This window comes from Medicago truncatula, chromosome 3, assembly GCF_003473485.1.
Source record: "Medicago truncatula cultivar Jemalong A17 chromosome 3, MtrunA17r5.0-ANR, whole genome shotgun sequence".
Classification (NCBI taxonomy): Eukaryota; Viridiplantae; Streptophyta; class Magnoliopsida; order Fabales; family Fabaceae; genus Medicago; species Medicago truncatula.
Window position 1 is genome coordinate 32,183,749 of NC_053044.1, and position 14,253 is coordinate 32,198,001.

The window sequence follows — 14,253 nt, forward strand, 5'->3', positions numbered from 1 at the left end:
GCTGAAGAAGCAAGCATCTGAGGAACCTTCTAAAACCTATGTGTGTGCATAGAATAATTGTGGATGTGTTTTATTATTGAGTTTAATTGGTATGCAATATTATTGTATTTAATTATATCTCATCATGTTTTTTTTTTTTAGAAATTATTTCTCATCATGTTAGTATTTTTTTTTTTATTGACTCATCATGTTAGTATTTTAATTATGAAATAATTTAGAAACTAATATAATAAAATGATATAATATAGTAAAATATAATTATATGTTTCTGTGAAGAAAAACTATTTTCATCTCATTTGACATCTATTTTCATTTCAAGAAATTATGTTCAAAATAGTGACACTTGTCATTTTTAAACTCATGTAGCGGATTATATGTGATTTGATTCAGTCCATGCAGAGAGAATATAACTTGTACATTTTGCTCTCTTTTATCAATGAGAACGACTTTATGCAGCATAGAAATTAAGCAATTGGTGTTTGATATTTATTTTTATGTGTTTTCCTTTTTCTTTCTTTGTATATAAAACGATTAAAAGATTTTGAGAGACATTTGTATCTTAATATAAGCTTTCTTTAAATATACTTATAGAAGTTTTCCACATGAAATGAATCAATGATATGTAAGAATTTAGATAGCATAAACATATATTTGTTTATGAAGCACAAATACGGACACAAACACTAAACACGACATAGACACTGACATGCCGACGCTGCTAATAATTTAATAAAATCACATAATTTAGTATAATTGTATGTGTCGGTGTCGTGTTGGTGTCAGACACCACGCAGGACACGCCTAATTCGAAAAGTCCGAGCTACCTAGATATTTGTATACTTAAATGCTTAAGTAATTCCATATTTCATAAGTATTATATAAAGAATCAACTTTGAAATACTTGATACATGTGAATGTGATTGATGATCTTATCATTTATCATACAAAATAGAACCTGATAGTGACCCTTTTAACCATTCAAGTCAAACATAGGAAAGCTTCAAGCATTTCATATATACAATGACCTGCTCCTTCCTCCTATATACATATTCTATTCATATTCCCACCCACCTTTTTACTATACCACCATTGATCCATCTATATAACAATAAACTGTGTCAAACATTTGAAATGCTCTCACACATACTTCTTGATCCAACTTTTCTGATAACAAAATATGATGACAGATCATCAGAGAATTCACCCTGCTAGTGATTTGGAGTCACAAACCAAACCTACAGTTCCTTTGATTCCTAGAAACACTTCAAAATCCGATCGACGCAGTCCCTCATATCCACCTCTTCCGAAACGCCACTTTCCAGTTAGACATACTCATCCACCAAAGAAGAAAAGAAGTTGCTGCTGCAGGTTTTTTTGTTGTACCTTCACCATATTGCTGATTCTTATAATTGCAATTGGCATCACTGTTGGGGCACTCTACCTTGCTTTTAGGCCAAAACTTCCCAAATACTCAGTCGACAGACTCAGAATAACACAGTTCAATCTTTCCGACGACAACAGTCTCTTTGTTACTTTCAATGTAACAGTAACTGCAAGAAACCCAAACAAAAAGATTGGAATATACTATGTAAGTGGAAGCCATATAAGTGCTTGGTATAAAGAAACAGGACTGTGTGAAGGGTCTCTGCCGAAATTCTATCAAGGTCATCGGAATACAACCGTGCTTAACCTGCCTTTAACAGGTCAAACACAAGATGCAACTGGTTTATTTAATACGTTGCAGCAGCAGCTTCAAGAAGCAGGTAATATACCACTTGATATTAAGGTTAATCAGAATGTGAGGGTTAAACTTGGTAAGTTGAAGATCTTTAGAGTCAAGTTTCGTGTTAGGTGCAGCCTTCAGGTGGATAGCCTTGGTGCTGATAATGATATTAGTATTTCAGATAGTAGATGTAAGTTCAGGCTCAGGCTATGATTTCATTTGTATTATAGTTGTAATATTAATATTAATATTTGTTTGGATCGTTTTTGGTACTTTTTTTATGATGATTTAGTTTTTTATAATAAAGGGATGGAGGATTAGGTGTTCGATCAGCCCTTTGAGATGCATACTGTTCTTCTTGTACTTTGATTCTATTCTTTGAGCCACTTCTCGCTCAAATTATGTATAGCTATATGATATATATTATTTGTTCAATCGCAAGTATTGTTAGCTTTTCCTACAAGCACACAACAGAACTAGTTTTAGACCAAGCTACTCTCATGCGCAAGTGTGAACACTAATCCCTCAAGGTAATTGAGATCCACGTAAGAGATTACTCTTCCAATATATTTTTTTTCCATACGTATTGATGGGAGATCAAACCCTGATTAAATGATTCTGAGACTCAAGCATCGACAACTTGTTAGATTTATGTGTTTGCTCTTTTATTTATTTATCCTCGTCTAAGCATATGCATAATTTCAATAAAAATGACTAGTTTAACATTTCTGATCCTAATAAACTGTAAGCATACTTTGAGAAGGTTCTCCACCTGCTAGAAAAAACAGCTTTCACAAGAAACATATTGTACAAAACATAGCTGAATGAATTATACATAATCTAGCACACGTGGTGATTCAAGAAACACACTTATGAATTGTAGCTGTGGTGAATGATGTAACCGAGGGAAGGTGAACAAGTAAGGAATCAAAACCTTTTTCCACCATATGGAAGTAAAATGCAATGGCATCAACATAAAGGGCCAATTGTGCATATCCTGATATGAGTGAATTCTGTGAAAATGCATACACATATTATGTTTGATTCAAAATAGAAAAGAGTAAAATACCCAAGAAATAAACAATATTCAATGCTAAAAAGCTCCAACAACAAAAGATAGTCTAATAGCCTAGAGGAGCACTTAAAGCAGCCTTAGTTTCTAAAACCTGTGCTTTCTGTTGAATGATAGTCTCCAAAACAGCTTCAGAAGATGTCAAATGATGCTTAAGATCTTCCACATGTTGATTTAAAATGTTTATCTTCAAACGGATCTCTTCAACTTCCTTGGCGACATGCTGCTGGGAATCCAATAGCTTTTGCATTGCACTTTGAGAGAATTGTAAATCAGGAAACAAAGCGCGCTTTAATCTATCTTAACCAAAATACATTAATCATAGACGCAATCCAGCGAACCCGAGTACGGGCACGAAATCAGGTTTAAAAAAAATGAAAAGTGAAGATTGCATAGAATAATTAGAGTTTAAATAAAATGACAATTATTTTAAGACAAAAAAAAAAATGCTAAAAACAATTATTTTGAGACGGAGAAAGTATTCTTAAACAATTGCATTTTTCCATATTGAATAACACATATTTTAACATTTTTTATTCTTTTTAAAAAATATTTAGATTCTACAATAAAAATATTTAGGGAAATGTTAACGCGTTTATATAAAAATGACTAGTTTAACATTTTTCATTCTTTTTCTTAATGGCTTAACATTTCTGATTCTGAAAAAAACTGTAAACATACTTTGAGAAGATTCTTCACCTGCTTGAGAAATCAGCTTTCACAAGAAACATATGTACAAACCATAACTGAATGAATTATACATAATCTAGCACATATGGTGATTCAAGAAACACACTTATGAATTGTACCTGTGGTGAATGATGAGACCGAAGAAGGTGAAAAACTGAAAAAGTAAGGAATCAAAACCTTCTTCCACCATATGAACGTAAAATGCAAGGGCATCAACATGAAAGTCCGATTCTGCATATGCTGATATGAGTGAATTCCATGGAAATGCATACATATCCTCTCTCTTAGTCATTTGATCAAGCAGGCTGTGTGGGATAAGGTGGTGGAGTCCGTAGCAAGTTTCATATATTATGTTAGATTCAAAATAGATATATTTGAATATGCGTAAAATAGATGTGTCTTTTGTAGTTGCCAGAGAATTGGATCCTCTCATGACATAGAGTCGATTATAAGAATTGACCAGTTATTTCAGTTGCTATGCTATGGTCTTGATATGGATTCATTACGTGTCTTCGTTGTGCAGTAATAATCTTATGAGCAACATGGGAGATATGATACAAATGTTTTAATTAGTAAGATTGGAAGTGTTGCCCCATCATAATGTGGTGAACTCGCGACAAGTTAATGTTTGATGGTATCCAACCGATAGCTCCAACTACGATTTTAAATATTTATGCACAATTGTGAGTTTTCCATTGAGCATTCGACAATATTGTTTCAACCACTTTAGTTAGGATCATTCATGAAGTATTGCTAGCAGCACGGTGATAATGGTTCTTAATGTGGATGGTATTGCTTTAACTAACCCAGGTAAAACAAGCTATGATGGATTGATTAGGAATTTTGATGGCAATTTTCAATTTGCCTTGTATGGTAGTGTGGGTTGTCCAATATTTTGCATACTGAAATTACGCCTCTATGATGATATACTCTTTTCATGTAGTTCATTTAGTGTCAAAGAAAGTGTGACTTCACCACTATGCTATGCAAACCTCTTTGAACTCCTTGCTAAATTAAGTTCTATAAATTATAATCATTCAGAGTCTCTTGTGATGGTGCATCAACCATTACCGTACCCGTGTCTATCCTCAGTCATATTAACTAATGTTAGATGAGTGTCCTTTATTAGGACAGTTTTTTCCGTGCTTTTGTCTTTTGTTTTTTTTCTTCTTCTCTCATTTAATAAAAAAATAATGAAAATGTTAAATTTAAAATTCGAGGTCCACCTAAAAATAAAATAAAATTGAGACACAAAAATTCATATATATTTAACTGATTAATTTAAGTAGGTGATAAGGGGTTTAAGTAGTCATTTAGGTGTGTAGGGTTTAAGTAACAATTTTAACTCCGAGAAAGAAGAAGCCCAAACCCAAACCCGAACACTCTAATATAAATATGAAGGCAAGACTCAAGAGTAGCCATAACCCTATTTCATCAACTCACCGTTTTTTTCGTATGAGCTCCGACCAGAGATGTCATGATTGAACCCAAATCCATTGTGCATGTCATTTGTTTGTTTGTTGGATATGAATTTGGCTCCCAAATGGTGTCTCTTATCACAGCTATCATTATGCACCGCCGATTTATGCAATTACATTTCTATGTATTATAACTGATTTTGGATTTTTTTTTTTTTTTTTTATTGAAACTCTTGGTTGTGTTGTTTTAGTGAAGCCGATGATGACAAAATCAAATTGGAATTACCGTCTGAATAATTTGATGTAAATTTCTTGGCTGTGGTACTGAGGCTTCAAATTATTATTATTATTTTTTTTTCCTTCTGATTCGTCGTAGTCAGATTAGCATTTATAATTTCATTATTTTTATTGAATTGATGTATTAATTAGGATTTTTTCATTATATAGTATTGGATTGATAAAACTCTATCGTATGTGAGCATGTGTATTGATACATGAATCATATATTTATAAGGAGTGATTCAATATATTTATTACGAAAGTTAAGATATACTGTGCTGCATTATTGATGGATGCAGCCGTGGTACATTAATCTTACAAGGAAGCTATGTGCCGATCATTTTTTATGCCTGGTTCTCCGGTCCTCTTCACCGCTTTGCGGTTTATGTTAGACTCCGGACTAAGATTTAGTTCTAGAGAACATAATCCATAAATTGGCTACATGGCTTCCCGTTCCGGAGCGTATCTATCAGTGCATAACAACCTTGTAAGGTTAAGGAACCACAGTTTTTTGCTCATTTCCATGCCACATTGCCTCTTCTAGAGAGGAGGCAACTTTATGTTTGTTAAGATTCTTTTCTGGACACCGATAGCTTAAATGCATATGTTATAGATTGCTTGAAATCTGTTTGAAAATGATTTAATATCTGAAAACATAATTATATGTCGTTGTTGGGTCTGATGCCACGTCTCTGGTAGCTATATATTAGCTCTGACCATAGATGCTATGATTGGACCAAAATCAAGAGTGAATTTCATTTGTTTCGCATTCTGATAGGAATCTGCCAATCCTATATACTATGATTATGCAGAGCTGATTTGTGCGATTACATTTTTATGTATCATAATTTGTGACATTTGATCTTTTTTATCATGCGATAAGCTACTTATAATTCCTCAAACCATGATAGTTCATATTATCATTCATTTGCAAGTTCATTGAAGGGAAGGTAAAATGAAATTCATTAGTAGTTCATGCTAATTTATTATATTATTCAGTGCTGTGTCCACATGGAAACTAATTATTCGGAGGGAGTATACCATGTCCATATGTATCAATGGTTGTTTTGTTTGAATTATTTATTTTTAGCTTTACTATCAATTATTGGTCTAGCTTTGTTTTTACTCCTGTGATATTTAGGTTATGAGCAGTGTAAAGTACACTGTGAGGAGGATCTCCCAAAAATTGATAGGAAGTGTTGTAGGACACTCTAACCAGAAGCTCTGATTAAAAATTTGCTCATACACAGAAACCAAATTGCTGTTATCGGTCAGAGACAATATTTTGTTGTGCTGTGTTTGTGTTTTGAAACAGGTCTATTGGTCCATCTCTGGTAGCTATATATGAGCTCTGACCAGAAATGCTATGATTAGACCAAAATCAATAGTGCATGTCATTTGATTCGCATCTTGATAGGAATCTGCTGATCCTATATACTATGATTATGCAGAGCCGATTTGTGCGATTACATTTTTATGTATTATAATTTATGACTTCTGATCTTTTCATTATTCATTTTTTTGGTGTTTTGGGGTCATTAGTGGTGTGTTTTCTAGTGAAGCCGATGATGACAAAATCAAATTGGTATAACTTTGGTCTTGTTTGGTAAAACTTTTCAAGTGCTTCCCATTTCTATATAATTCTCTCAAACCAAATATAAGTCATTCTCTTAAAATGCTCTTCTAATTAAGGCAAAAAGTTTGTCTTCAAGTATGTTATCGGTGCTATCTTTACCACTTTTTATGGATGGAATGGAGTGGTGCAACTTCTAATTGTAAAGGTGATGAATGATACTGCGAGTAGCACTCTGGAAGCTGTTATGTTACAGGGACTATGGTTATCACTTGCAAAAGTAGGATTTAGAGTGATAATGGTTGAAGCATAAATGGTTTTTACTTGGTTGTTTTGGAAATCTATGGCATATTGACGGTTGCAGACTTGTTGATTAACAAACCAATTTGGCATATTAATTGTAGTAAAATCCATTTTACTAGATTGATAACAAACGCCTCCAGGCTCCAATTATTTGTGAAACAATTGAAATTATGGGTAGGAAATCATTTTAATATTCAATTTAGGAGCCCAAACAAATTATAAAACATTTTCTATCTAAAATGCACCCATGTCCAGGTTATGCAGAGAATCAATCTCATTGGATATAAAAAAAAATGTATGTAAACTTGATCCAACTAAAACAAAGGAACATGGGTGGCTTTTAAGGTACACAAGTGGTTAAATTTGTGTACCCATACACAAGTCCTTGTAACGATTGATTTGTGGTTTTAAAATTTAATGGATAGAATTTTGCATGAACAATATAAGATATGGTATATCTTTGATGGTTATGAAACATCAATAAACACTATGTACCATTATAAATAACTAAATTAAAAAAGAAAAGTGATATTTTGAAATTTTAATAAAATGTTGTTTTTATAGTCCCTATAAAATTGAAACTTTTAAGTTTAGTTCTTAATTAATTTTAATAGTTAGTCCCTAAATTTTTTTTTGCACTCAGTATTAGTTTCTCATCAATTTAAATGTGATTAATTTATGCTTAAACTCTTAAGTTTTTGAACAATTATTTGCAGACGTGTTAAGAACATTACTAAAAGTTCCTCCGTAAAAAATCAAAATTTAATTTATATGTCCAAATTTTATTAATTTTATCTTTAACTTTTACCGTTTTAAAAAATTCATATTTAATTCGTTTAATATTAATTGCAGAGATTGCATACATGTGAGAGATAAATTCAAATTCACGTATCTTATTGGGACAGGGGAACAATAAGAACTGTGTACATTAAAAGTTTTGATGCATATTTCCTTTTTATTAGTATATAGTTAATCTCCTCTCTATTGTTTTAAACCCATCGTTGTGGGACAATTTTATTTTCTCTCATTATGTTTGATAGAGTAGAAATAGAGAAGAGAGAGTGAAGGAAGAGAGAAATTGAAGAGAGATAGTGAAGTTATCGTGTTTGGTGGTGAGAGAAATAGGGAAGAGAGATTAAAATATGTGGGTCCCACAAAAGATTTTTTCTCCCCAAAACTGATAAGAAATGGAAGAGACCAATAGTATATTTGTGTTTCCTGTTATACCTTTCTGTCAATTCCATTAATTTAGCTTAAAGTGAATTTTTTTTTTTAAAGAAAATCTAAAAGTGAATTTTAAAAAAGTGCAGTGTTAGTCTTTTTTTTCATAAGTATTCATACTTTACAGAATTTCACGTTACATACATAGAATTTTTTTTTTACAAAATAAATGTATGCTCCTGCTGATTTACAATTTTTTAATATATTTCATTGTTTCTTTTATTAAAAAAGATATAAATTCTATTTAATTAAAATAAACAGTCGAATTAATTAATTAAGTGTATTTAAATACTCTCTCCGTCCCAAATTGTATGACGTTTTGGGCATTTCACACATATTAAGAAATGTAATTAATATTGTGCGTGAAAGAGATATTATGAGTTGTTTTACAAAATTATCCTTAATAAATGATATGGGAAAGATAAATGAAAGAATTTAAAAAAGAAAGAGTAATAAATAGTTAAGGATATAATAGAAAAAGTAACATTAATGTTTCATTGGTATTCTAAAGTGACGTACAATTTGGGACAAATGTTTTTTCTAAAGTAACATACAATTTGGGACAGAGGGAGTAAAATAATAATTTAATTTGGTTGAAAATGTTATTCAACATAGGGGCATTGTAGTACTTTTCAAAATAGGTAATACTTCTCTCTATCTCTTATACCAAACAATCCCTCAAATCTACTTTATTTCTCACATACTTTTCTCTTCTCATACTCTCTATGACCTATCTCTCTTCACAATTTCTCTTCCAAACCAAACACACCCTAAAAGTTTAGATTAGAGAAAACTCTATATTTTGTTAACTTTTATGTGGACTTTTTTCTAACGTTTATTCTTGTAAATGAGACTATTCTTATTTTATTATGTTAGTTGCTGGGCATATTTCTATTTTTATGTTGGCGTGTGGTTTGTTAATTTTAATTAGACAGGACTTAAAATTATTATTAGAATATACCACGAGCTAAATAACATATTGACGACTATGTATACTCTCATGTATTTAATTTTTCAAGATTTACATATCATATATCCATCTATAGCATGTATGTATTGAAGCGAAATGCGAACTAAATGACTATGCAAACAACCCAAAACAAAAATACAAGTACACCAAAACTAGGGTGTCCAAACACACACACATATACATATATTATCAAGTCAACTCATAAACCAACCGAGTCAAACTACATATAGCTTAAGTTGAGCTCGTTTATTTAACGAACTTAATTTTCAGCTCAAATTTAGCCCGTCTGGTTCATGAACCAAGTTCAACAAGCAAATTATTGAGTCGAGTTCCGAACCATATTCGATTTGGTTCGCTTCATTGCTAACCTTATTTCCAATATTAAGAGAGAGAAGGACAATTTAAATAATTTTATTTTTTGCCTTATTTCATTTGATTATGATCATCTTAGTGTACACATCTATAATTACAAGGTATGTGGAAATATTAAAAGAAAAAAAATTCAAATTATCGGGTGCCAAGGCAATAACTAAATTATCAATCATGGAATTTTGTAGCAGAATTTTATGGGAACATTGCTCATATACATGCACAAAAGCCCTCTTTTTTGGAAAAGAATAAAAATTTTGGTTTTAAACACTTTGGTTCGAAAGGATACTCACACAACTCATTTGGGCAACCATTGGCATTTTTACAGTTAACACGATCTATTGTAATGTATGGTTTCAAAGGAAACTCACACAACTTGTTTTGGCAACCATAGCCTTCTTTACATTTAACACGACCTTTGTAATGAAAAAAGAGAGTAAATGAATGTTAGTTGAATGTGATAAAATATCATCTAGAAAGTATTTAAGGAAATTCTAGAAGGAAAAATATGACTTACCTTCAACGTTCATTACAACAAGAAATAGAAAAATAAAGATAATTATAACACAATCATACTTCACATTTTCAACCATATTTTTCTCTTGGGACGTATGAAATAGAATATGTTCTTATCACTTTATCATTTATAATGCTCATCCTCTTCTTACATACATTGAATAGCTTTTAGCGTTTATGAAGTGGAAAAAAAAAATGTCTCTTAAACACAACAAATGGTTTTGTTTGTCCCCTTAGCACGCTTAAAAAGTTTATCCTCTCTTTCTTAAATTTAAAATTATTATTTATTGGCTATTTAGGTAGTATCACTTTGATCCCTTAATTAAAATTTGATTTATTTTGGTCCCTTAACTTCTCTCCGGTACACATTTTGGTCATTTCCATTAGTTTTAATTCAAAAACGTTAGGTATTCTTCATTTTCTTTTGAAATTTTTCTGGGATTCTTGTTGTTGAATGTTAATGAAAATGATATGAAGATGAAAAAGAGGAGAAGAAGATGAAGAAAATCTAACGTTTTTGAATTAAAATTAACGGAAAGGACCAAAACGTGTAACAAAGAGAAGTTAAGGGACCAAAATAAATCAAATTTTAATTAAGGGACCAAAGCGATACTACCTAAATAGTTAAGGGACAAAAAATGTAATTTAGCCTTAGTTATCACTTACTCTTAAAGCTTATTAGGTCTTGCCATCACTTAACCTAATTTTTTCCCTCTAATTCTATTGCATTAATTCTCTGCATCTCAAGCAGTTAAACAAACATTTATTATAGTGGTTTTGCGATGGATCATATTCATGAGAGCAAAATTTTCAACTAACACGTTGTAACAAGTATTCTCATTAATATCCAGTTTTGTTTTTTAATAAGAGGATCTATATGAAGTAACAATCATTATTTGTTCTTTAGTTGCTCAATTTCATAAGGACCCTATTGAACTATTTTTTTTTTAAAACATATTAAACAATTATTTTTTTATCTTTTGCATTTTATCGTTTTTAAACAAAAGTTATTCAGGGCAAAAAAATAAAGACAAGGTTTTTTATTTGTAATTTATGATTGTATAATCATCATTTAATTAATATAATTATTAAAATGCAAAATATGATGAAGTTATAAATTATAATTGTATAATCATCATTTAATTAATATAATTATTAAAATTATAATTTTACCCTGCATTTCCGAGTTTGTTAAGCTAAAAATAATCCTTGATTATTGAAATATTCATTGGATATTAAGTATTTTCAAATTTACATTATAATTAAACCACCAAAATAAAATATATTATGAAATAATTTTAGTTTATAAGACCCGTGTGGCGCACGGGTTAGTAGAAGGTCTTAAAATGAGTGGCATGTCTTCTGTTTAACTCCTAGCTCGCACTCGCTCTTACCATTTTTTTTAAAAAAAATAATAATTTTACAAAGTTACTCTTATAAAAAAGGAGGTTCCTGAGAATCGAGATTGAAGTTGAACCATTTAGGTGAATTAGATTCAGCTTAAGGCACTTTGTTGTAATACTTTATGTATCACAGTCTGACCTTTCTAATATACATGGATGTTCCCACAAATTTGGAGGTTCGGCTCTCCAAGTGAAAAGAGGCTCGTAATAAAATAAAAAGATATTTTTTTTAAAAAAAGAATGTTCTATTTAAATTTTCAAAAAGATAAATACAAGGTGCCGTATATATGCGATATATCCAAAGGTGAAAATCACTGCCGTATACATGAGAAATCTCAAACTACCCTCCCAAAAAACACCCACCTAACACCAAAAGCAAGATGATCCAATTCTAATAGGCTTAAAACAAGACAACAGAAGAGGAGAAAGAAATCAAATCGGGGAAGAACAAACACTTTCAATTAATATATTAATAACATTTTTTTTTTTTGTCAAGTAGCCTAGTGGCCAGAGCTCACACAATTAAATTGTGGAGAAGTGGAGTGTCCGGGGTTCGAACCCCGACTCCTGCATATAATATGCAATATCCCTACCAACTGAGCTAAGTTCACGGGGATATATATTAATAACATTTAATTCAATATTGGTACTACTGGGCTATAATTTTTTTTTAGGTCCATACCTTGGGGATGTCCGGTTCCATTGAGCTCTTTGCACACCCTAAGATCCGACCCTGTTAATATATAGTATTTTAATTTGCATCATAGTTCATTTGATATTCTAACCACACCCAAATCGAATGTCTGGGTCCTCCCCTGATTGAAGTAAATAAATCTGGATTTTCTTGATTTAGGATCTGGTTACAAAAAGTTATGTTTATCTGTGTGGATTTGATTTTGATTCGACAGATATTGCTCAAAAGAGTTTGGTGCGTAGTCGCTCCGTATTGGCGGTAGTAGTCGTTAATCGTACCTTCAGAATTGTTTCATCTGTCATCGGTTGTGCCGTTGGTGGACTGTGTCTGTCGCTTGTTCATTGATCTGGAATTCGATTGGATTGATTTGGCTCGAAAAGGCGCTTTGGCTTGTTGAATTTTTTTAGGAAGTTGTTGGACCTTGGATCGTTTATGTGTTGGCAGGCGATTCATACGCTTACCTCGATACTATAAACATTCACGCTGCGTTTTTTTTCTAGTTCGGTTTCCTATCCACAAATATTAACATGTAAGATGTTGTTTGATTTGTCTCGACAAATAATTTTAAAATATCAATTTTTTTTAATAATTTTTTACTTTAGATAATTAAAGATATTAACGGTCAAAATTGTGCATTGACATATGTGAAGTGGTTGACTTGGACATGTATTTTGAAAAGGAGGGAGTACTTTATACTCCCTCCGTCACATATTAGATGACCTAGTTGACTCCGACACACATACCAATGCATATGTTTTATCTTTGATATCTTCAATGCTCTACTAAAAAAAATTATGAAAATTTAATTTTTAAAAAATATTCATCGAAACGAATCCAACAACATCTTACGAGATATTTATCTTTGTAAATTAGTAGAAAAATATGTCAATAATATATATTGTCAAATAGGTCATCTATTGAGGGACGGAGGGAGTACTTGTTTAAGGTTTGTGCACGATTATTAAAGAAATGATTAATTGTGTTGATTTCAACGGTAAAATTAATATCATTTACTAAAATATCTTTATTAATTGTAGTTAGTGAGATAGTTAAGTTGGATGAAATTCAATAAATAAATGTATAATGATAAAAAAAAAAAAATGTTGCATTGATATTGTAAAATGACAGTTATTTTATGAGAAAAAAAAATACTAAAGAGACTATTATTGTAAGACGAAGGAGTATTGGAGAAGAATAAAATCAAACTATATAGATGGATCAGTTCAAACATAGATATTAAGGGTTATGCTAATTGCTACATGATCACTTATAGCATCTTTCTTAAAATCAAGGCTAAATTGTATTTTTGGTCCCTTAATTATTTAGGTGGTATTGCTTTGTTCCCTTAACTAAAATTCGATTTATTTTGGTCCCTTAACTTTTCTGCATTACACATTTTGATCCTTTATGTTAATTTTAATTTAAAAACGTTAGATTTTTTTCATTTTCTTCCGAAATTTTTCTAGGATTCTTGTTGTTGAAGGTTGATGGAGATGATATGAAGATGAAAAAGAGGAGAAAAAGATGAAGAAAACTTAACATTTTGAATTAAAACTAACAGAAAAGACCAAAATGTGTAACAGAGAGAAGTTAAATGATCAAAATAAATCAAATTTTAATTTAGGGACAAAAGCGATACTACCTAAATAATTAAGGGACAAAAAATACAATTTAACCTAAAATTAATTATACCATCACAAACTTAAACTAAATATAAAAAAAATAAAAAGATTGGTATATCTAACTCTCACTAGAGGTAAAGTCTATTCAATAACAAAGTTTTTTTTTTTTTGACAAATAATTAATAACAGTTAAAAATTATTACTTACATCAAAATCAATTTTGACCAAATGCAAAAGTCGTGTTTTTCTCTCTCCATATATTCTTTTCATTGAAGCCAATTCTATTTGAGGTACTATTATAAAACATTTTCTATCTAAATGCACCCATGTCCAGGTTATGCAAAGAATCAATCTCAGTGGATATAAAAAAATGTAGAAAGTAATGCAATCATGAAAATAA

The 14,253-nt window shown here is 31.0% G+C and overlaps 1 protein-coding gene, 1 long non-coding RNA gene and 3 other non-coding genes across 5 annotated transcripts; 4 read left to right on the top strand and 1 right to left on the bottom strand.

Annotated features, from left to right (window-relative positions):
- The first annotated feature begins 1,039 nt into the window (after nt 1-1,039).
- Nucleotides 1,040-2,164, top strand: LOC25489194 (NDR1/HIN1-like protein 6). Its single transcript, XM_013605076.3, has one exon. It carries the CDS (start codon nt 1,178-1,180, stop codon nt 1,934-1,936), a length of 759 nt encoding a protein of 252 aa, XP_013460530.1. The 5' UTR covers nt 1,040-1,177; the 3' UTR covers nt 1,937-2,164.
- A 2,992-nt stretch (nt 2,165-5,156) lies between these two features.
- LOC112420558 (small nucleolar RNA snoR77Y) lies at nt 5,157-5,239 on the top strand. Its single transcript, XR_003010738.1, has one exon. It is a non-coding gene; the product is annotated as a small nucleolar RNA snoR77Y (small nucleolar RNA).
- A 618-nt stretch (nt 5,240-5,857) lies between these two features.
- On the top strand, nt 5,858-6,017 carry LOC112420568 (small nucleolar RNA snoR2/U65). Its single transcript, XR_003010749.1, has one exon. It is a non-coding gene; the product is annotated as a small nucleolar RNA snoR2/U65 (small nucleolar RNA).
- Nucleotides 6,018-6,496: 479 nt separating this feature from the next.
- On the top strand, nt 6,497-6,656 carry LOC112420569 (small nucleolar RNA snoR2/U65). The gene has a single exon (XR_003010750.1). It is a non-coding gene; the product is annotated as a small nucleolar RNA snoR2/U65 (small nucleolar RNA).
- Nucleotides 6,657-9,649: 2,993 nt separating this feature from the next.
- LOC112420482 (uncharacterized) lies at nt 9,650-10,295 on the bottom strand. The gene is made up of 2 exons (XR_003010626.2): nt 10,136-10,295; nt 9,650-10,034 (listed from the first exon to the last, which is right to left on the bottom strand). It is a non-coding gene; the product is annotated as an uncharacterized lncRNA (long non-coding RNA).
- Between the last annotated feature and the right edge of the window lie 3,958 nt (nt 10,296-14,253).

What these genes read in the sequence shown, in the direction of transcription:
- LOC25489194 (XM_013605076.3), top strand. Translation starts at nt 1,178, where the DNA reads ATGATGACAGATCATCAGAGAATTCACCCTGCTAGTGATTTGGAGTCA.